We start from the raw sequence: 24720 nt of genomic DNA, 5'->3' as shown, positions 1-24720 counted from the left end.
AAACAGACGATTTATTTATATTATTTCCACACTTTTTATGAAAATAAAATTGGTTTGATTTTTGTTACCTTTGTCATTATTGATATCCGAGTAAAAAAAAAATCAGATATTATTAATGGTTATGAATTACCCTTTAAAGTTTCCCAACTTATCGTATTGTTTAAATTTGACAAAAGGTCATTAGAGTACGGTGTTTCAAAATGAATTATTTGGATGACTCAGGCATTTATTTTTCCCCACATAATTATGTACTAACTTGTCACTTAGGATGGGTTATTTCACGGAGTTTGAACAAATCGTCAAATTTAAACGTCCATTTTCGTGTTCTGTGAAAGTCCTATTCAAATTCTGTTATTATATCATTATAGGCTAGTTGCTTGACAGAACTGAAATAATACCAAAATTTGAAAAAATCTTTCACGGAACTTAAAAATTAACTTTGAAATTTGAAGAATTTTTAAAAATCTCTGAAACAACCCGTCCTTAGTGTGATAGGGGTTACTTAACTCATCGTAAATTTTACTTAGAATTGTCACGAGTAGGAAATAAAAAAATATAACTTTAAATTATTTAATCAACTTTTATGTTTCGACGTTTCACATAAACGTAGATCATAAAACATGCGAGCATGGGGCTTACTCTGTATCTTTCGGATTAACAAACCAGTAAGTTCGTGGTTTAACCTTTCCTTGCCGGTGCTGTCAACTGAGTGAACATCGTCTCTAATTAATGAAATATATTAAACACAGAGTTAAAATTTTTGGTATTCTTTTTTTGGTTTTGTTTACATAAAATTGCAATAGATGTTGGTAATTAAATAATCCCAAAATTACTCCTTATACGAATTCAGTCAGTGACCTCTGTCGGATTCTTTTTAAATTAAATATTGTTTATTTTGTGGGTGTTACCCAAATCTAAATTCTTTACACGGAAGGCTGGCTCTTAAGTAACTACAAAAATAAATATTTACCCAGTGCATAGCACCGGAGGACGAGGAATTTTTTAACAGCGTAAGGGAAGGGTTAATACGGGTTTGTTCGTGGCTAAACCGGCGGCAGGAAAGTTTCGAAAGATACAGAGTAGGCCACCTGTTCGTCTATCTAAGAGTATGGATCGTGATTCCGTGGTTCGCAGGATTTGGATTCCGCAAAGGTGCCATGCATTTTTCCGAGACTTAAACGTTCTGCGTGTTTACCGACTTTTCGTTTTAAACATTTTCGTCTTCAACGATTTCTACTGTCTCGATATATAGTCGTTATATATGTCGATATATATATATACAGTCCTGGGTCGATAGTGAATGACCCGCACATTAAAACCCGCTTACGAGCTTCCAAAGAGCGAGCGGGCTATTTTTTCGTCAGCAGCCGGGACTTGAGACCCACTCTCGCGACTAGGGTGCCGAAGTGGCGAGACGAGCACACATAGATTGTCAGCACCCGGGTGTAGCGACCCGGGTTTCGAATGTCGATGTAACGAGGAGAACGCCCATAGATTGTCAGCAAACGGGTGTCGCGACACTAGCGACCCACTCTCGCGACCCGGGTGCCGGCTGCCGGTGTGGCGTGGAGAGCAACCATAGAAGATCCTTGAGTATGAATTTTGTATACCGGGCATCACGTCTCGAATCACTTTCTCGTGACAGAAAAAAAATATTTATTTTAATAGATATGACAGATTCCTGATATCTAAAATAGGCTATCATTGTGGTTACAGTTTCCAGTTACCGGAGATCTACATAGAACATACACTTCTTCCAGATACTTTTGGAACCGGTTCTCGATTACTGGTAGGTTGATCGGTAATAGGCTGTATAAAAAAGTTTAATTCTACTGTGAATATATTTACCTACCTACGTCAAATGAAAATGAAAGTATCCGGGTTACTGGTTTCGGGTTTAGGGTCGTGTGACCTGGTACGTCGGCCGGTGCGGCGCACGGTGGGCTGAAAATCGCCTCTCATAGACATAGAAACTTGAATTTTCAAGGGTATTTTTTTTGGCTAGAAATGGATTCTGCTGATCATTACTATGCTATAAAATGTCGTACGAAGCAATTGCGTGTACAAATGAAGGAGTTATAATTTTTTTAAGAAAAATTTGTATGGCGCTGACATTAAAAATGAGGCTATCTCTGGAATCATAAGGTTGGCCGTTCTATCCTTACATACAGATAATACTACTATTTATTTGTAATTTTTTGACATACTTCATATTGTGGCGCAAGGTGCGATTTTTTTTTTTTAAATCCTCAAAGTTGAAAAAAAATCTTTTTTTTGTTGATGATTCATTTTAATGCTTAAATGCTTTACATATGAGTATGCTTTGTCTAGTTTACAATATTTTATTTACACTCCAAGCCAAAACACTGTGCACAGTGAGCACAGTGTTACTCGCGAAGTACACGAGTGTGTGGGCACGCACTTCGAACTTCGTCGAGGACTTCGTCGAAGCGTCGAAGCGTCGAAGCGAGTAGTGTAGCGGCCGCTTTAGGATTTACCCCAACATACTCGTATGTTAACTATACCTATACATAACTATTCCGAGTTAAAGGATTCCCAACATGTGTTTACTTTATCACTGGGAGCATTGTTTTCATGGGGAGCGACTTTTAACAAGAATTTTTGTTGTTATTCTTTTTTTACTTTTCAAACTTGACATATTCCTTATTATTTTTTATTGTTTCTTCATAATTAATATATACTGCTTTCACACAATTACTAACCTTATTAGGGTTCACCTGTATCTTAGTTAATAATTTTTCAGTTTAACATTTGTCACTATCAAATATTTAAGTAAATACAAAATAATATTTATATGAAAATAATGAAAATTAAAAATAAATAATATGTAGGTAGTTTGTAGAAAAAATATTACTTTTCATTACGTGTTTAACTGGACGTCTGCCTGTAAGCCAACTGCACAATCTGGTCCGTTAGTTGGATGGTTTGACCCATGCTGGTGGGCTGCAACTTGGCCAGAGTGGGAGACTAGCCTACCATTCCCTCAGGGCCTATGTCATCTTTTGGGATGCTGTGTGAAGGGTATTTTTTAAGGAAAGAAAGGAGAGGAAGTTCTGGAAAGGTAAAGGGTATGAGGGTTGCGAAGGAATCTAGGGATCAGTGTGTCCAGGAGTGACGGACATATGAATATATCTCTCGCACTGCGACGCAAGGCGATTGGTCGAGAGACCAGATGAAGAGGTTAAAGGGTCTCCCCAAACCTCTCGATCTGGCACGCCATTCAGCAGGCGCATCCGGAACACCCCTGTAAACCAGGGCATCCCTGCTAAGTCACCAAACGTAGCGAACCATTTGGGATATGATCGTTCTTTTAGTGTAACAGGCCCTCTCATCTGGAATAGACTTCCCTCAGCTCTTACTAATCTCCAGAATTTGGCTGAATTTAAACGGGCTTTAAAAACAAAGTTATTTTAAAAATCTTACCATTCATAAATTTTAACTTCTTTTCAATATTTTATAATAAGCCATATTCTAAAATTTCCGGTAATTGTTTGGTTTCGGTTGTCTCCTTATTGTACCTTTTTAAAGTGTCTGCTCAGAAAATTCTCATTTCTGAGCAGACACTGCCTCCTGTTTTATATTATGTTTTAGTTTTAATATTCGTATTTTGTCCTGTCCTGCTGTTATTGTTATTCTAAGTTTTGTCATCACTTTGTATAAACAGTTTATTTAGTGTTATAATATTAGATTTATATTTGGTAAGGCACACTGTAGGAATAATTTTAAGAACCACTAATACTGAATTACCATTTTTTTAAGTTTGTTATACTAGTAGTTAAGCGCACTTGAAGTGAAATGACACTAAACTGCGCTATATAAATCCCATGTTATTATTATTATTATGACCTATGGCGGAGGTGTTGACTATCCAATATTTGGTTCCAAGTTTAAAGATTTAAATTAAAGACATTCACTTGCACGAATCTAACAAAATCTATTATTTGACACATGGTTATAAATATGTTTATGCATGGTTGTTATTTAAATCTGGAAATAGGTACCTAATTATTATTTTCAAATCTACAATCATAATTGTTGAGAACCTTTGTCAGCTAGCGCATTTTCTAGTTTTGCATTGAATATTTATGAATTATTTTTGTATGTGTAGTTTGTCAGGTCACGCCAATTTGCAATATCATAAGAACAAATTATTCACAAAGTGAAAGAAATTTGAATACAGGATTTAGGCAATATTCATATTGGCAGTAGAGCAGTGGCCTCCAACGTTTACCTGATAGGTACTTTTAATTATTTTACTAATGTTGGGAATCCTACATCAAAACTTCGTTACGTTTTATGATGAAAAATACGTATCATAATGCTTCAGGTAGGTACTCAGTAAAATTTAGATTTGTGCTATTTCTAAGCAAGTAGGTACTGTAGGCACAATTAAAGATGTGCACCCGGGAATATTCCCCGACCATAAATTCCCCAAAGTCAGGAATTATTTATACTTATTTATGTTGTCTCCCAATTATTTTTTATTTTGATGAAAATTTATTATGTTTGTAGAGTTAATATCGATAGTAAAATTAATTTTTCGATATATCCAAAAATGACCACTTTCAACTTTCAAACTGAACTTGGGTAAAATGAAGACAATGGTGTCTTGTGGCGGCACATGATAATAATTCAGTAAAATTAATAATTCGAACAACAGTGTTGCGGTACTGCCACGTCAGTCATTGTATGTACCGTGAACCGAGACATTACACCCTTATCGGCCGGCCGCAAGTATAAATAGTTTGGTGACTTATTACGGTGTACCCATAGATATGAAGATTACTGTTTGATATTTTACAAAAAAAATTCAAAAATCCTCTCCTCAGCATGCTTTAATTATTAAGATACGTTTGTAAATAACATAAAAATTTACTGTGGTATGACAACCTCATTGTTAGTCTGGGTACTACACCATTTAGATTTTAACTCTCGGAAATTTCCCTATAATATTTCCTATTTCTCGGATTATTCCCTAAAAATAAATTGTCGGAAATTACCCCTTAACGGGGTACAGTCATAATTATCTAATGGTACATTTGCGAACCGAGCCACGAATTACGGGAAAGGAACAAAGGAACTGCAAGCGGCGTTTCGCGCCATTTGCGGTTGCTTCGTTCCTTTCCCATTAGTTGAGGTTGAGTTCGGCAGTTCAACTCGCGTATGTATACGAAGCATAAGATGACTTAATAAATCAATGAATTGGCAACTTCCATCTTCCGTTTATACCCACCTGTAAAAGAAGTACCTAATATAATTTTAATAAACCTGTTTGCTTTGAATGATGAAATCCTAAGTAGTGTCGATTTACACAAGTTAATACCTTTCTCAGAATACTCGATGATGGTATTTCTTTTATTTTACTTACTTTTATGATAGCCTTGAAGCTATATACTCGTACATACACCTATTCCACTGCGATACATCCATTTAGACTGTGGAGGATTGGCTACTTTCCTGGCAAGGTATTTTTAATATCGATTGATTCGACTAAATAATGCAAAGGTACTTCCTTTAATGTATGTTTCGTTTAATACTGACCAGTAAAGAATCAGTGGATATAGGAAAGGGTAACCATACTTTAAATTATATTCTGCGTGTAATAATATTAAAATACATTAATAATTTTCAGATGAGTTCCATTCTGAAAAACATTAGAAATTTTCAATATAAATACCGAAAGATAAACCGGCGCAAAAAGGTAAGATTCCACGAAAAAAACTTTTTTAAACATATGAACGTTTTCAATTGTGCATGCCTTTATTTTATTTCACGGGAGGTTGTGGATACGATCTCTATCGAAGTTTAAAAGTGCCCTGCATTTAGATGAGACTTCTATGGGAATCTTATTTTTGTAAATATTTTGAAAACACCTGTAGATCCATTTTTTTCAAAATTATTTTTCGTACTTACTTTTTATACCTAAATATTTTATTTTATTTTATATATTATGTATTTAGGTATATGTACCAACTCCTTCACGAAACTCAATTCAGTTCTCTTCATTAGCGTAGAAATACATAAATTTTACTATACTCTTCTTTTTTAATTACTCGTTAGGCTACTATAAAAATATTAAAATTAAAATTTAAAAAATGCATATAATATAAACAGTTTATTTTTCAACAAGTTCTGCTGTGTAGTTATTTTTACGCGTGACAGCTGTTTCGCCTTCTGAAGGCATTAAGTTTGATAATGCCTTCAGAAGGCGAAACAGCTGTCACGCGTAATAATAATTACACAGCAGAACTTGTTTAAAAATAAACTGTGTTTATAAATCTAATAATAATATATAAAAAATAAAATATCAATATGTGTATACGCGAAATTTCATCGCCTTATTTGCCGAAACTCGCGTTGTTTTTGGGAAAGAAAAAAGTAATAAACAGGTAAAAGCGGTTGAATATTTCCACAAAAGTGATGTTTTGCAAAGTTTTTACTATTTTGAAGCAAAAAGGTAGTGGAACAACTTTTAACGAATTATGGTGGAATTAGTTCGGATCCTACACAAATAATATGTACTTAATGTTACTTTCTTAAATACCAGAAAAATCGCAAAATTAACTTTTAATTTTTATTAGTTTCTTTATCATATAAATTTACAACAGTTACTTATTACTACTAGTATTTAAACAAAACTAGGGCTATCCTACTGATATAAGAATCAGAATAACTTTTTCCATAAATAATACTTACATTCATTGTTTTTTTATAACCTAAACAAAACACATTTTTTATCTTCTAGCAAGGTAAATATTTATTTATTATAGTTAAGAAATATACACATTTCTCTCTCCAATGCTTTTATTTATTTATTTTCCGCCTATTTAGGCTCTTACATACATATAAAAATATTTACAAAATTATACTGGTTAATAGTGCAGGAAACGACTGTTTATAACACTTGCACAAAAATAAATATTATTGAATTTGATCCACACAGTATGTACGTCCAAATTCCCAAAATATTTTTTTTCTTTCAGCCGACAAAATACTGTTAATGTGTTAGTCAATTTAAATAGCTTCATCAAAATATTCCCATACTTGATGAAAAAAAACTTCAATAAGGTATGCTTATACTCCTATATTGAAATTGATGTACTAATATATCAAAAACCTGAGTATTTGTTTCCTAGCTGTTGAATCCGTCGCATAGGAGTGTAATATTGGGACGTTGATGTAGAATTGCTACAATAATATGTTAGGTACTGTCTTGTAACTGACCTTGGAGTATGAAAAGAGATTACATAATGTAATAAATCAGGAGTATCAAACATTGAATTAATGATTTTATACAAACAGGTTAAATCGGAAATGATTCTACTATCAGATAATTTTATTAAATTTAATGAACAAAGTACGTTGAAATTTACATATCTTTTTTTGGATTCTTTCATTCGCATGTGAATGAACCTCATACTTTGGGGACCAAACCGTGGAATTGATTTCTGATTCTGATCTCGCAGTTATGTTAGGTAGGTACTTATATTATGAAATCTTAAAAAATATTCCACATTAGAATACATTATGACTTTGTTCACTTGTCTTAAGATTTTTTTTTCATTCGGTTCCCAGTTTTCAGGCTTTCGGAAGGAGATTGAAAATGTGTACACCCTCATGACCTACCTACCTACATGCATACCTTATTTTACTTCTTTCAGTCTTTACTGTATTAGTGAATAATTTATTATGTTGTCTTGTATAGTGTTCGTGTACTTGTGACGTTTTATAAATGTTGTGTTCGTGTGTATTATTGTATTAATATATTATTGAATATTGGTTCTTTACATTGAATATAGTGTATTTTCTTTAGTCATTGGTTCTTTATTACTTACTTATATGTGATGGATCTTCATTTTACGAAAGGTATCAACCTCGTCATGGAGTGTGTGGTATCTGCTAGTTTTTCTTACACACAATTACGTACATGTACTGAACTCCAAACTCCTTACTAATAAACGTGGTTTAAATTTTACGCAACTATTAAACAACCATTTACTATTTATTAATGGTTTTTTAGTAAAACCTCTTTCTGTTTATTTCCTTTAGTCGTACCGTTTTCTCGGGTTGTATTTTTGTGTTCCTTGATAACTCCTCAAAATGACAATTCAATACACCTTTAAATGGTGATATAGGTAAAGTCTTTAAAAGTGATGAAACAAAAATTTCTTGTTTTTTTTTTGTTTCATTACTTTATAACACTTTTTATAGGTGTGATGAATTGTCATTTTGATGAGTTATCCGGTCACCGTATTTTTAGAATCCCTGTCATCTTATTGTGATGTACTTTCGTCTTCTTTTAAAAAAAAATCGTTTTGGTCAACTTATCCAATCTCACATTTTGTTAATGTTCATTCTAAGTACCTTTTCCATCTTTCAGAGTGTTCATGTTTTCCATCTTTCACATCAAACGCATGCAATAAGTCAATTATTATTGATTCAAGGATTCAAGTGATATTTGAAGGGGTATTAATATATATAATATGGTTCCACCATAACTCAACACAGTGACAATTCAACACACTTTTAAAAAATAATATAAAGCCATTAGAAACGATGAATTTTTTTTTTAACCTAACCAAACCTAACCTACATAACCCAGTTAATAAAGTTTTTGTTTCGTCACTTTCCATGACTTTATATAACTTTTTAAAGATGTGTTGAATTATCATTGTGATGATTTATCCGGTTACCATATAATATATGTCAACGTAGGTTTAAAAGAGTTTGCAAAAACTGTTAAAATATTTTCTCCTTGGCTACATTGTGCACTTTTGCTTTCTTCTTTTGCTGTATAATTCAATATTTAGATTGTCACGGCCTTCCAGATTATATTATGCTCCTTTTTGTCAGTTTTCAACCATGAATGTAGTAAAGACAAAAGTTGTAATTATAGATCACCTGGAGAATAATATTGCTCTTGGGAAATTACCCGCAATTAAAACGGCTATGTTGTGCATAAAGGCATTTGTATTGCAATATGTCAGTGCAGTCGCAATTGTCGATTGCATCAATACAGCTGGTAATTTTAAGAATGAATGAATGTGAATAATTTTATTTTATTTACATTGCCTTTTATTCTAAAGAATTCGCCTTGGCAGTAATGTTACGTTGAGGTTAAAATTGAATATTTATTAATATAAATACAACGTGTTAATATTATACGGGTACCAACTATAATTATTAAAATTAAACGGTGACACCAGCTGCTAGGACAAGATCTATCGTTTTTCCTACGTTCAAATAAGCGGTTTTCCAGCATGACGCATAGGAGTCATGTTGCCAGTAAGGATACTGCTCACGTTTCAGGTACCCGCTAAGTTTGCTATTTACTTTGTATTTGATGCCACACTTAAGTCCCGACTGCTCCAACAGTGTAAACAGAGGGGTATAACTTCGATCGAAAATTTGAACCGAAATATTGTGAAGTCATATGTTTGCCTATCTATATCCACCAATGAAAAACTCTGAAAATCTATGGAATAAACTTTTAAAAGTTTTTTATTGTTGTATAATATAATAAGTAGGCTCCAAATGAGAATTTTACTGTCTATATATTGGCTATGGTTTTTTAGGACAAATTTGTTTCATACAAAAAGCCAGAAGTTATCAATCTATAGAAGTTGATTTATGAGTGAAACTATGGCAACTCCATTTGGGGAAATGTTGTGAGACTGGGAGAAGGGGAATAGTTTAGGTTTTACCTGACTATTAATCTAATCGCCAAATATTGCTAAATTTCTATCAAGAAACGTTTCGTTTCCTAATTGTGGCCTATCACCAATTTCACACTGAAAGTAGGAGTCAAATCGCATCCCTAGTTGGTAGAGTCACTAGAAAATTGCATTTTTTTAGTTAATACTTTAGAAATGTATTGAAAACACGATTAAACTTTCTTAAAAACCATTCAAAAGTCTAAACAATACACAATAAGCTCACTTTTTCATTTATTTCCGAGAATTGAAACATAATATCATAGAATGGCATTTTTTGACATGTCTTATTCTAAAATTGAATTTTAAAATGAAGTTATGTTGAATATGAATAACCCTTATAAATTAACTTCATTATTTTTAACCAATTAGAGATTGGACTTCTGTGACTCGGATCGGATTAAGTACATATATTTAACTAATGTGCTTCAATCGAGTCATGGAAAGACATTCAAAATATAAATTTATTACATCAGACCCAACCCAAAAGATTGTCAAAAATTCACAATTTTTAATAATTGCAATTCGATGTAACGATTAGTTCTTTTCCGATTACCTACATAACTTGTATTCTGACAACGCTAACAAATTACAGTACTGTATATACCTAACGAAGAGTGTAAGTTGCTTCATATTATCACTGTGCAAACATTGTCGCTCTTTACCACAAGTACAAATTACCGTCTGGCCTCAAAGATATGTTACAAGTTACATATCATCCACTCGATACAAACAATTACTAAACAAATACCAGCTACGCTATCATTTTTATATAAAAATAATATCTACGTTATATCAAATTAAACCAGTTTAATTATTTCCGACCTAGCATTGACAATCTGTGAATCAATAACCGGCTATTGTGTGACTCAGCAAACGACAAAGTAGTGGATAATTTTCTCAGTATTCTTCAATGTCTAGGTCGCCACCTCTCTCTCTCTCTCTCTCTTCAAGTCCCCATCTTAATTTTCAAAGGTTAGTTTGAGTGTACCTCAGGGTCTTCTGCATCAAGATAACATTAATTCAAAACAACGCTTTGTAGTTTGTATAACATGTTTGCATTTTCACATGATATTTTTTACGCCGGACTGGACTTTTACAATTACAAGATTATAAGGAAAGTATTGTGAATAATTGTAGTCACAATATTTATTAGGGCCTTTGCGATAATTTTCACAAATTATTCAGATATTATTATTATTAAAAATGTTCAAGCAAATCTTTCCCAGAAATTTATAAAAAAACCAGTTATTTGAAGATAACAAACAAAAGGCATGCATTAAGTACAGGATTTTCCAATAAGAGGTGTTATTTTGAATAGCCCGCTATTTCGGTAGATATTACTTTTGAAGCTGTCATTTTTTTGACATTTGACAAGTAGAAACTACGCCATTAATAAAAATGGAACGATACACGCTTCAACATCGCATTGAAATTATTAAAATTCAATTGAGTGAATCAAATGCAAATCATCTTGAGTGATGAGGCCCATTTCCACCTCGGTGGCTTCGTCAACAAGCAAAATTGTCGCATCTGGGGCTCGGAAAATCCAAGAGTTATTGTTGAAAAGCCTCTCTATCCTCATCGTGTGACTGTTTGGTGCGGTTTATGGTCCGACGGAGTCATTGGACCTTACTTTTTCGAAAATGAGGTTGGAGCAACAGTTACGGTGAATGGATTGCGCTATCGAAAGATGATTAATGATTTTTTATGGCCGGAATTGGATGGTATTGATCTGGACAACGTTTACTTTCATCAAGACGGCGCTACGTGCCACACAAGCAACGAAACCATTGATCTTTTACGATTGAATATCAAAATAACACCTCTTATTGGAAAACCCTGTATAAGATGAATAATTACCTCATTTTTTAAAATATTATACTTGCTTCTTTAATTCACTAGTTTATTTAACATTTATACTTATGTAAACATAAAAAACAAATGAATAAATGTAAAGTGAACAAATTAAGCTATTTTATCAATTAAGATTCAAATACGTCTGTGTAGCAAGTAATTTTATCAATAACAAATGAAGTTATTTCAGCAAAATAAAATATTCCTGTGTAGCAGTAATGACTTTCATACCTGGAAACATCCACAGAACAAAACTCATTACCATTACCAGGAATATGCAGACTTGATTGAATTTACAAAATATCTTTGCGATTTTTTTGCGGTGCAATTTACCTAGTTAAGTATTGCGAGAAGGTGCACACAAGGTTATAAGACGTATTATATCGCGGGTAATCTAACAATCTGCTTTAACTCAAGATAGAAATTGTCTTTGTAGGACTAATGAATATGTTTTTTTCTTTATTTGTTGTACAGAAAGCCATCACAATGGATTTCGACGCCGTCCTGGACGAGATAGGAGAATTGGGGAAATTTCAGCTTATTAACTACGCCCTTCTCTGCCTACCCGTGTTCTTTGGGGCAGCCAATAGCCTTTCATATGTCTTCACAGCGGGCATACCTGACTACAGGTAAGATATCAGTTATCAAAATTATATTATTAGTTAGTTATCAAGATTTCTCGTTAATAGAAATTCTGTGTATCATCATCACCGTGCGATGCTACATCCCGACGTGGGTTCCTCCTGCACAAAGGCTTTCCACAGGCTACGGTCCCTAGATATTCGTCTATTGTTGTCAACCCTTCCTAACTTGCACCATATTTTTTCACATGGTAGTCTCCGGGTCGATCGCTTCCACTTGGGAAGGGGTAGGCAGACCGCGGCCCGCGAACCTCTTACGGCTCTCTTCAACTTCACCCGCAGCCTCGTTAGAAGAGTACAATACTCAAACCGCACAATCGCAATGCATCTGCTCTATTTGCACGCTCTCAATAGTAAGGTGTCAAAATAGTAGTAAATAAAGTAGCCGTTGGATATAATAGCTGTATAACGTCCAGCGCTATTCACAACATTTTTCGTCAATAGTGTTGAATTTATTTGATAATACTCGTATCACTAGGAATATATTCAACCCAAAGCAACGCCGCACAGTGGGCTGAAAATCGCCTTTTATAGACATAGAGACTTGAATTTTCAAGGGTATTTTTTTGGCTAGAAATGGATTCTGCTGATCATTACTATGCTATAAAATTTCGTACGAAGCAATTGCGTGTACAAATGAAGGAGTTATCATTTTTAAAGAAAAATTTTGTATGGCACTGACATTAAAAATGAGACTATCTCTGGAATCATAAGGTTGGCCATTCTATCCTTACACAAAGATATACTACTATTTATTTGTATTTTTTTGACACACTTCGTATTGTGGCGCAACTTGCGATTTTTTTTTTAAATCCTCAAAGTTGAAAAAAACACTTTTTAATGTTGATGATTCATTTTAATGCTTAAATGCTTTACATGTGAATAGGCTTGCAGTGTAAATAAAATATTGTAAACTAGACAAAGCATACTCATATGTAAAGCATTTAAGCATTAAAATGAATCATCAACATAAAACAAGTTTTTTTTTTCAACTTTGAGGATTTAAAAAAAAAATCTCAAGTTGCGCCACAATACGAAGTATGACAAAAAATACAAATAAATATTAGTATATCTGTGTACAAGGATAGAATGGCCAACCTTATGATTCCAGAGATAGCCTCATTTTTAATGTCAGTGCCACACAATTTTTTCTTAAAAAAATGATAACTGCTTCATTTGTACACGCAATTGCTTCGTAAGAAAATTTATAGCATAGTAATGATCAGCAGAATCCATTTCTAGCCAAAAAAAAATACCCTTGAAAATTCAAGTCTCTATGTCTATGAAAGGCGATTTTCAGCCCACTGTGCGCCGCCATATTACAACATTTTACGTAAATATTGAATATGATTTAATATTTTTACGGCAAAAGTATTATTCCTGCTGTCTGAAATGGTGGCTAAAGAAAGATAAAGCGCAACAACAGAATATCATAAAATTACCATCGTATAACGAGGTATTGTTTTAACAGTCTTAGCGCCACAGTGAAATTTTATCTTCTGGCTCTATTAAAATGTTAGGATTCTGCTTGACGGGGCAATACCCTATCGGAATTTCAACGACGTAAGTGAAGAATCCATGCACAAATAATGTTGGACAGACGTGCGGTTGAAGTTGCCCTAGCAAATCTCTACAATAAAGTGCGAATCTTAACTACACAAGTGAAGAATTCGTTTCAAAAAATATTCGGCTCTAGCAGGCCTAGAAAATTGATCTTTCCGTGGGGCTTATTTTAATTATTATTCATGAACGTTTTACTAATATCTCAGATGTAGAGAGGAATTCACCTCGGGAAGTAATTATTCATTGTCTAGAAAAATGTAATCTGGTGCTTACCGCTAATTTAATAGTTGTAAAACGATTTATAAATTTTAAAACCGTTTTACATGGAATATTCTAATGGTAAGGTACTATTTTTTTATTAATCTTAAGTGTGACTAACTTAGATTAGTAGGTATCGGTCTAAAATATAATATTATTTATATAGCGCCATTTTTGTGCAAAATCACCTCAAGGGCGCTGTACAAATATATAATACACTTTTACAATATACAACTAAATATGGAGATAATATACAGTACCATACTTACCTGGTATAGGTCTCTTAATTAACATTAACTGATGGTTTATTAGCGAAATTTAGATACAGGATTTAGGACATAATTGGAAAATTGGATATAATTGGACTTTCTCTCAGGAATGGTATATTTAATTTAAGGGTATGATAGCTTAAAAGGGTAAGTTTTTAGTTTAGACCTGAATTCTGTTGAACTTGTTATGGATCTTAGTTCTGGGAGGAGTCTATTCCAAGCTCAGGCCCAGATGCTCCGAAAGCGCTATCACCAAACTTAGTATTTGGCTTGCGCTTAGGTTCCATCAGCCAGCGTACAGCATAATATGATGTTGCTGATGTAAGAGTTGACTGTCTCAGACCAGTATTTTCCGGGACGCATAGTTTAGAGATTTAGGGTGGGGCCATTTCATTGATAGATTTAAACACCATCCAGCATAATTTGTACTGGATTCTTTCAGGGCACTTGAGCCAGTGAAAGTTACGAAGGTGTTCTGAAATGTGCGAATATTTGGAAACCCCGTTAATGAGCCATGCTGCTGCATTAAACACTAATTTTATTTGGTAGACAACTATATGGTAACACCTATTTTGGTAGGCTAGTATAAATGCCGTTGCAGTAGTATGTGGCTCTTCTCACTAGAAAGTCCGCCGACCCCTTCACTGCACTAGGGGACTAGGAGATCTACTCGGTTATGTTTTCAGTTTCTTGTCATTTGGCGTTCTTTCCGCACAGCCAATCCATCGTAGTAATTTGTGAAATTCTAGAAATCTCTTATCAGAGTTATCGTCAAATCTTGATCACAACCACACACACTAATAATGACAGAATCATGTTTTTGTAAGAGCGGTCGTAACTACTAACTACGATAACAAAATAGAAAAAAAACAATACATTGATTGAAATATTACTGTAGATAAACTTGTTAGAATGATTATGATCAATTGATAAAAGGATAATGAGTTCAGGGTCAATTCGATGACATGCTTTATTCGAAGTTTTAAATCAACAATGATTAATTTTCACTTTTAAAATGCACTCCCTATTTGGTCTTAAAAATGCCTGATTAGTTATCCATATAACTTATGGTGATTTTAAATAATTTTTTAGTACCCTCACCGTCACGGGCCAGATTTTTTCTCTTATTTGTATATTTTTTTAATCAAATTTATTCATTAATTATTGTTATCTTCAGCATTGCTAAGGACAATGATTATATATGTGCCTACTTCGTGATAAAACCAGTTTATTGAAGTTATATTTAAAAACCACTCAAATTTTATCGGTTTTATGTCATGTGTGTAGCCTTTGTCTTCCTCATATAATTGTTTGCTATATATGCAAATTACTGATGGTTACTACCTAGTTTCGCGCGATTGTTTTATTATATGGACAAATGTGAGACCAACAATACGACATTTTCCTTTATTTATGACATGTAATATGACGCAACACAATCTAGGGGACTCAGGTCGGAAATGTCGTTGCATGCTGACAATAGTTGCGTTGATCTAGTTTTCTTAGTGGCGGCATGTATGGTTTGCCTTATTACTCGAGTGCCGCCACTATGGCGGTAAGAAAATAAAGTTATTCCGCAATATTTTTAATATATTATTTTTTACTTTTCAATATAATATAACCAAAATCATATTAGTACAATTAAATAGTAATAAGTTTAAGCAATAAGGAATTTTATCAAAATCAATCGATAGGTCATTACAATCCAATATATCATACATACTGCTGAATGGTATGCTAAGTATTCACGCACATTCTTATGTATAAATTCAAGCGTAAGTCAACGTGTGTACAATCCTGCTTGAATCATTTTTGACAGCTGCAGCGCAAAATGAACGAAACGAAAAAGATTCAAGTTTTGTATATACGAGTATGTATATACGAGATGTATATATATATAGATCATATAAATATAGATCATGACATTCTGTAAGAGTTTTGGCTGCTTCAAATAATGTTTACAGAAACAAATTTTCACGCACCTGTAGTAACGCTACAAAGTCAAATAATTGTTTTTTTACGATAGTCCAAATATTAAAAAATCTTTTTTTTTTACTTGATGAATATTATTATTAGGGAACTGCCGTCATCAGTTGTTTGTGCTTCCAAATATATTGGCATCTGTGATTTCGCCAAACGAGGAAATCTTGTATAAAAAGGATTATAAGAACGATTGAAGAATGCTACGTACACATGCGCGAGCCGAACTGTCGAAATGAACCTCAACTTATGGGAAAGGAACGAAGCAACTGCAAATGGCGCGAACCGCCGCTTGCAGTTGCTTAGTTCTTCACGTAATTCGTGGCTCGGTTCGCGTTTCGGTTCGCAAATGTATTCGTACCATTATATCGTTTTGTTGTGGCGGTAATTACTTCGGGGTATCGCAGTGGAACTCTTATAAATTAAACTGTGATTGTCTTATACTTGAACTCACTATGTTGTGTTGTGCGCTCTGTTTTAGTAAGTGATTGGTCATCCTGTTTCCTTCTTTCCATACCCTGTTTCATTTCTCACACATACTATCACCTAATTTCAACAAATACCATTTCATTTAGTATCTTTTTAATTCATTTACAGTCCACAATTCATGTTCATCTGAAGCTGTAAATCAGAAACAGTTTTGGATACAACAATTTGGTGTGAACATTGGTATCTAGAATTTTGATACTAAAATTGCGTAGTCCAAGATTAGGGAATCTTTCTGTGTAAACATAAGTATGCTTCTTTATAAGTGGGTACTTAACCCACTGCAAATTATTTGCGCTTGAGATAAGATCTTATCTTTTACTGGTTGTAAATAATTATTTAGTAGGTAAGAAGAATTTGAGCAGATATTTTGGGTAAACATTAAATAATTTACATGCTCTAACGGCATACAGTGCATTGTATGCCGTTAGCAAATGTTGTAAATCCGGCACAAAAGGCAGGGTACTCATCTAACCGTGTAACATGTAACGTATCTGATACTGTATCAAGTGAGTACGTAGGCACGAGCCTACTGCGAGCCGCTCGCGGGTGGAGCGCAGTGTGCTCCATAAATGAACCTACACCTAGATCGTCATCTTCGTGCTTTTAGTACTGAACATATTTCGTCCGACGGATTTTTTTGGAACTAAGAGAAAAAGAAAGAGAAGGGAATATGTTGTCACAACGTCACAAACCATCGACCAAATATAGAGAAAAGTAAAAAAAAAAACGGTACTACCATAGACAATATAAATACGGTCCCAATTTATTAGCCTAAAATATTATTTAAAAATGAAAAACTCGTAATTGCATGAATTATTTTATTACTCAAACACAGATAACACAAAAAAGGGACATACAAGCTTGTGTAAACACAAAACACATTTTAAATGACAATAAAATGTTAACACATCAAAACAGAATATTAGAATATTATTTCCTTTAGAGAAAAATAAAACAGTTGTATATAGAAGCGTATGAAGGTATACGCTTCTACGTCCATTTTGGCAGCAATGAGCCCGCTGCTGGGTTCAGGGAAGACATTAGCTTCTGAAATAAATAAACATCACATTACTCAAACAAAACATGGAATATTATATCTGTAATTCAGTTGCTGGCTTTGAAGAAATAATAATTCTATTGAATGAATATCTTTATCATAATAACGACTCAAATCAACGTCTATTCTTTCATTCTATCTCTCTAATAATAAATAAAGTAAATGATAAGTTACATTAGAAACATTAAACAAACAGAGGGAGATTCGCACCTGCATTTTGGTTAACATCCCGGGTCCCTTGTGCACCAGGTAAATCCCGATATATTCCGATATCTGGAAGATTAAGGGTCGGCAAAGCATCTTTTTTCAACGAGCCACAAGTCGTTTTTAATTTTTTTGCAAAATGCGAACTACAAACATGTGCATAATTTGTCAAAATCGGGTAATAAATATAATCTATTCTGCCAATTCTCCACGCCCATTCCCGAAACAGACTCTCGTTATTGTCGTGTCGCACTGAAACAACATCCTCACAGCTTTCGACACTACAGCGAAATTAGCGAGGCATTTTAACAAATCTACTTTCACTTTTCACAAATATTTACGTCAGCGAAGAACCATGAACATAACCATAAACATGTGGTGTTTTGACTTTTGTTACCACAGATATCCCATTTTATACAACTCAGTTCTTCTATGGCGTTCAAAGTGTTCCTATTGGATATTGGCATCTGATAGTATTATTGTCCCAGCGTCTGGACGATGTAGGCCCTCTGATTGGTCAAATTAAAATTGTCTGTTTCGGGTAACTTGAATATTAAGACACGATTCCATACTAAAATAGGATCGCCTCATAATAATACGAGATTTCTTCAAAAGCATCGTTTCTGCTCATATAATTTTTGGATAATATCGAAGAAAATATGTTTTAGAAAGTTCATAATCCATTGGATTAATTACATTACAATGAAAATTCTCCACAGTTACGTGATTATGTTTGACGTTTATAAAAATTCACGCGTTTCTTCAAGATGGCCGACAGAGCGCACCTCTGGCGGTTTAAAAACGAACCAAATGCCTGGCGCGAATATTTAAATATGCAGCTCACAATACTTTACTACTTACCATTAACAAGCGTTTTATAAGAAGATTTCTTCTGGAAGCTTATCACTTTGTAATGGCATTTATCATTATTTTTTTTTTCTTATTAATTATATCTGATTTTATATTGGCATGTTTTCTAATTTCTGAAATTTCAAAATTATTTATTCACGATGCTTTATATCCTGAGTGAAGTATTTTAAGACCTGAATTTTTATCGAAAGTGTGATCATTATTCAAAAGATTATTTGCAAACTCAGATTCACTATTTCCATTTATAGCCCTCCGATATTCTTTAGTTCTGACTTCAAAGTTTCTATTGGTTCTACCTTTGTAAAAGAAATTACAATCATCTCAATTGAGTTTTTAAACTCCTGATTTTTTTGTTTGAATTTTGCTATCTTTATTATTAAGAATATATTTCTTCATTGTTATTAGTGTAAAACGCCAGTTGAATGGTACCAGGATTGTTTATATATATAATTTTAGAAGTATCGTTATCCACAAACAGAATTCTACGCCATTGTTTATTTCTATCTTTAGAAAGACCGTTTGAAGAGAATGTGTTTAATTTTTTTATTTATTAGGTATTTCAACTATCAATTTATTAGAATAACCGTTATTAAAAGCTATTTGTCTTATGAATATATTGTTTTATGGTTTATATGCTATTTGTTTTTTTCAGGTCTTAAGATACTTCACTATTTAATAAATAATTTTGAAATTTTAGAAATGAGGAAACATATTAATATAAAAGCAGATATAATTAACAAGAATTTTTTTATTAACTCTCTTTTAAATATTTTCCCACTCAACTGGTCTTTCCCGTCTAACGATATTGTAATTCCTAATTATTATAAACCCAGCCTGCTCTTACCCCTCCTTCCACTTCTTCTTTCCCAATTGCAATCTATATTTAATTTTTGACTTCGGTGTATACAAAATAAAATGTAAACATTATATTTATTTATTTATTGGACAATTTGCATAGCGCCGCTTTTGTGAGATATCACCTCAGGGGCGCTATATTGTAATAATCTACCTTTATATATAGATTTTTACTCTCCTGATAAAGGTGTATATATAATCTAGCTTTAAACTTTATTAGATACAGTAACAGTTGAAGGTAAAGAATTACCACCAGTTGGAGTAAAATTAACACCTTTCAATTAAACCGACTGTTAATGTCATCGCACAATTACCCTCCTTTTATTCATAAACACGGGTACAATTAATCGATATGTAATAATCTATTATTTAAGTCAACTTTGTTAAAACTATCTTTAATTGTGACAAACTAAACGATATTGATTCAACTTATAGACATTGACGGTTGTAACACATATTCAAGCACTGCAAGTCTCCTATGAGCTAATTATATTAGGTACGATAACAGTTAATATCAGTTGTAGACATGTAGTCAATAATAGTGTTTCATTTGAAATAATCCATCACAAATACGTAAAATTTCATTTACTCAAACAACTGTCATTCTTATTATGCGTAAATTTAGCATGTTATTATTAATTAACTCCTTACTGTTCCGTGTTTTAACAATATATATACTCACTCTCTCTCTGAATGTTCTAATATCTATCTATTAAATTTAACTGTTGTTAATATCACTTAAAACGGGCGAAGCCCAACTGAGAGCCGCCCGCAGGGCCTAGCAGAAAAAAACCCGCGGAGCGGGTTTTTAACTGCTAGTTTTAAATATTGCTATGACGTCACCAAACCGCCACCATTCTAGGACCAAAATTTAGGTCGGAGTCGACCCCCCCTGGTGTGCTCGCAGTGACCTGTTTCACTGCGAGCACCATAGCGAGCACTAAAGGCGGATCCGGGAGGTCGTAGCTGGATACGCGGTTACCGTGGACGAGCCGTACCCACTTGCAGATTGATACAGTATCAGATACGTTACATGCTACACTCTTGGTGAGTACCCTGCTAAAGAATCTACGTACGTATTATTTGTTAAGCCTATAGTTCTGCATAAGTACCTACTGGGTAGATAGAATTTTCAATAATTTATTTTGTGAAACCAATTCACTATCACTTTTCAAGAGTGTGATTTTCAAGAGACAAATTTTAGCGTGGCCTCTATAGTATCAGATAAGCTTCGGTTAACTGTCAATATATACATCTTTTTTAGCGTGGCCTCTATAGTATCAGATAAGCTTCGGTTAACTGTCAATATATACATCTTTTTTCAACACAACTGACTTATTAACGAACGGAGTTGAACTAACGAAGCTCTTAGAATTGAAAGAAGTTGTATACGCGGAGCTCAATTATACGCTAGCCTTCGAAGTGTGAGCCCAAACCACTATTCGTTCTACCAAAACATTTTTGTATATACGTACTACGCGACTGAAGCAAAATAAGTATTTTAATGGAAGTTACTAACTATTAAAAGAAACACTCTAACTTCGTGCAGGTACATCGCTTCATTAATCTCCGATTTTCTGGAGCAATGTGTACTTGTATCAAACTAAATTCGGGTTTTTATGTAAAAAAAACTCTTTTTGGTACAGAATTTTTATTTTATATATTTTTTTCATAAATAACATCCGTTTATTAACAAAAAACTGCCAAAGTTGCCTTCTAAAATCATGAATAAATCGCCGTCTTTTAAGGATGACATATTTTTTTTTAATTTAAGGCTACAATCGGACACATATCTGTACTTTATACATACCATCCCTTTTGATTAAAATATATATAAATTAGTTTAATTTGGTATTTTAGCCGTAAATCCAAATCTAAATTTTGTTTTACACAGGCCGCGCAGCCGTTCCTCTTAATTTAACGTATTTTGTAATCGAGGAGACCTACGTTGTACTAGGAAGGAAACATATAAACCATAGACAGTAAATTGCAATTTGCACCTTGATAAACGCCACGTTGTTAAAATATTATGCTTCAAAATGTAGGTAGTGAATCTAAGTCTAGAAACTGGGATAATTTCGAATCCAGTAAGTATTCTAAATACTTGATTATCTATAACCCATTTCTAATGGAATACTGTACTTAGCTTATTCGTGGTCAAAAACCGTATCCGATGTCATGATCTGTTCATGATTGAAGTTACCTCTTGGTAGAACAAATGTCATGATTGTCAGGTACAGCATGGCATCAAAAGAGCAATGGTACGAGTACCTACCTACTGACAGCATCAGAAGAGCAATGGTACCTACCTACTGACGAAAGCTCGGATTTAATAAGCAAAATAAAAGGAGTCTACACAATAATGTACTCGCATCAATGGTTTTTTTGTTTACTCTTGCCTTTAATGTATTTAATGACTACCTAATCAGTGTTGCCAACTCAACTACTTCAAAATATGCTAGAGTGATGGGAAAAATATGCCAGAAATATGCTGAATTCCTTTAAAAAATGCCAAAAAAAGCCAACATAAATTTAACTTAGTATTTGTTGCGAAATAGAGTGATGGGAAAAATATGCTAGAAAAATGCTAAATTACTTTTAAAAATGCCCAAAAAAAGCTAACATAAATTTAACTTAGAAATAAAATCAGTGAAATAAAATATCAATATCTTCATCTTCTTCTTCTTCATTAACAGCAGCTGATGTGGAAGGCTGAGAGACGGAGTCGTAACTTTCTTTGGTCCCAATGCAGCGTAGTACTTCGTCAGGAACAGTGTAAGAATAACAGCACTTTCCTGCTCTCTTTAGGCCAAATCTCACGTACAAAATGGCATTCAGAGTTCTCACCGCCAAACGATTTCGGAGTTTTGTTTTGACCAGACTCATTTGGCTAAATACACGTTCAATGTTCGCATTTGAATACGGCAATGTTAAAATAGACATTGCAAACTGACATAAATCACCGAAGGGGTTATTATTAGCTGCATCTTTATATTGCATGACTTCATTCCAAAACTCTACTCTGCGCAGAAAATTAAGTTCGCTTTAGTAAGGTCACAGTCTGCAGCGCAGTTCAGTGTGGAACTTTTCTGCGCAGGGTCTTGCAGCATTCGGTGGATATCGAATGCTTACCGACCCGTGGGATGAAGAGGTTAATCCTGTACCGGTTGAAATTATCTCGGATATTCCAATATATCCAAATAATAGCTCGCATATTATCCAAATAATAGCTCGAGAAATTATATATAATCTGGATAACCACAATGCCATGATTTCCTCTAAATGAATATCTCGATAATGACCTAGTCACTAGTACCTCCAATACCCCGAAATCGTAAAATCTCAGTCGTGGTCGGTCAGTTTCTAGCTGTAATTGCAGCAAAATATCCCGACATGACTAGACAATTATTATTTTTGCCAGTCGTTTTTTTTAAATAATTGATCACCACCATCTAAATAAATTGAAAATTATTAAGTGCGTTTTTTTTTCTCGGAAAGTGATAAAATATCATTTATGCGGAGATGCATTCGCATCTACAAAAGCTAAGATTTTATGTAAGCTTTGAAGTAAAAAACTGCTTTGCCCCTAAATTTCCCTTTGGGCCTCATGCAAAGGTTTTTTAAAAGACCCGGCTAAGGGTCCGCCAGATAAAACGCTTCTGTTGTTGACAAATATTTAAATGTATCTCGTGGCCCAAGGGTTGTGGTGCAAAGTGGCGTGTATTATAAAAATAGACCATTGTCCGTTGCTTGTTAGTGTACTTACGTCATCGAGCAGGGAGTGGGTCGGATCGAAGCTTCGAAATTCACTCTGTACGATCAAAGAATCATTTACAACTCTTTAATGGAAAGGGTTATATGAGTTATTCGTGCGTCGTCGTGTAGATCCTGTTGTTCTCTAAAAAGTAAGCTACGAAGAACAATATAAATTTGTCGAGCGAAATATTGCGCCGTGTGATAATTTACAAAACATTGCCTATCTCAGATAATATGAATTATATTTTACTTGCCTGTTGTGTAAGAATCACCTAAACAACACAAACGTATTAAGAGAATTGTATAGAATATTCATTTTTCCCATAAATGATGATGCCCAGTGAAGAACAAAAGACGTTTTGACGCCAAAAGCTAGTAGAGACGCTACCAAAGATATTAGAAGAACGAGATATGCTATGTTGGCCGCCGGACCGTAGCCGGAGTACTACCTGATTAGGGTACTTTGAACGGTATCGGGACGTGTACGCACAGAAATCTGTTCTATGTGTTAGTGCGGATACCTTAGCGCAAGCGAAGGTGTGCAGTAGTATTGGTGAACAAAACCGGCGACACTCGGCAAAACAATTCCACTCAGTACGAACTGCGCATAGCACATCTCGTTCTTCTAATATCTTTGGACGCTACCCACCCCAATTTTTTAGAGATATTGTTTGAAGGGTATTTCTAAGAAAAGTAATAGTGAACCTGGGTGTTGAAGAGACTAAAGCGAAATGAGGAAATAAAGCCGGCAAATCACCTCACAGCCGAGCCGATGAACACAAGACAGACTCTTACAAAACAACCCAATCTCGTACCACAAAAATTGTCGCACGATCTCCCGAACGATCGCGCTATTTCTTCATGGAAATACCATGAGAACACACAGCGTTCCCGTCTGACGCCAATTTTCTAAAGAAACTAATTTGTCGTCAGTCGAAGTCAATATTATTACACCATCGTTTTTCCTCGTTCATAACTCGACGATAAATAAATGGACAGTACATGGTGTTAGACAAATACGATTTTATCAGATCTAACAGCAACCGTCGTCTCTATTAGAAGTAGGAGTTTTATTAGAACTAATCGAGGAATAATTAGTAGTTATATTGGTTCCACTTAAGCCGCCATAAGACCTGCAATCCTATCAAAGGGTTTTCAAATTAATTTCAACTAGCTGAAGTGCATGC

The 24720-nt window shown here is 34.0% G+C and overlaps 1 protein-coding gene across 1 annotated transcript in view; it reads left to right on the top strand.

Moving 5' to 3' along the window:
* LOC149424997 (organic cation transporter protein) overlaps window positions 1-24720 on the top strand; it is a 77605-nt gene that overhangs the window by 9579 nt on the left and 43306 nt on the right. Inside the window, exon 2 of the mRNA XM_089648453.1 lies at window positions 12066-12220. Within this exon, the coding sequence (XP_089504579.1) occupies window positions 12078-12220 (143 nt within the window). The 5' untranslated portion in view covers window positions 12066-12077. The remainder of the gene's footprint in view (window positions 1-12065; window positions 12221-24720) is intronic.

Source organism: Hesperophylax consimilis, chromosome 3, assembly GCF_061612785.1.
Source record: "Hesperophylax consimilis isolate HC1 chromosome 3, BYU_Hcon_1.0, whole genome shotgun sequence".
Classification (NCBI taxonomy): Eukaryota; Metazoa; Arthropoda; class Insecta; order Trichoptera; family Limnephilidae; genus Hesperophylax; species Hesperophylax consimilis.
This window is presented reverse-complemented; position numbering and strand designations above follow the sequence as displayed.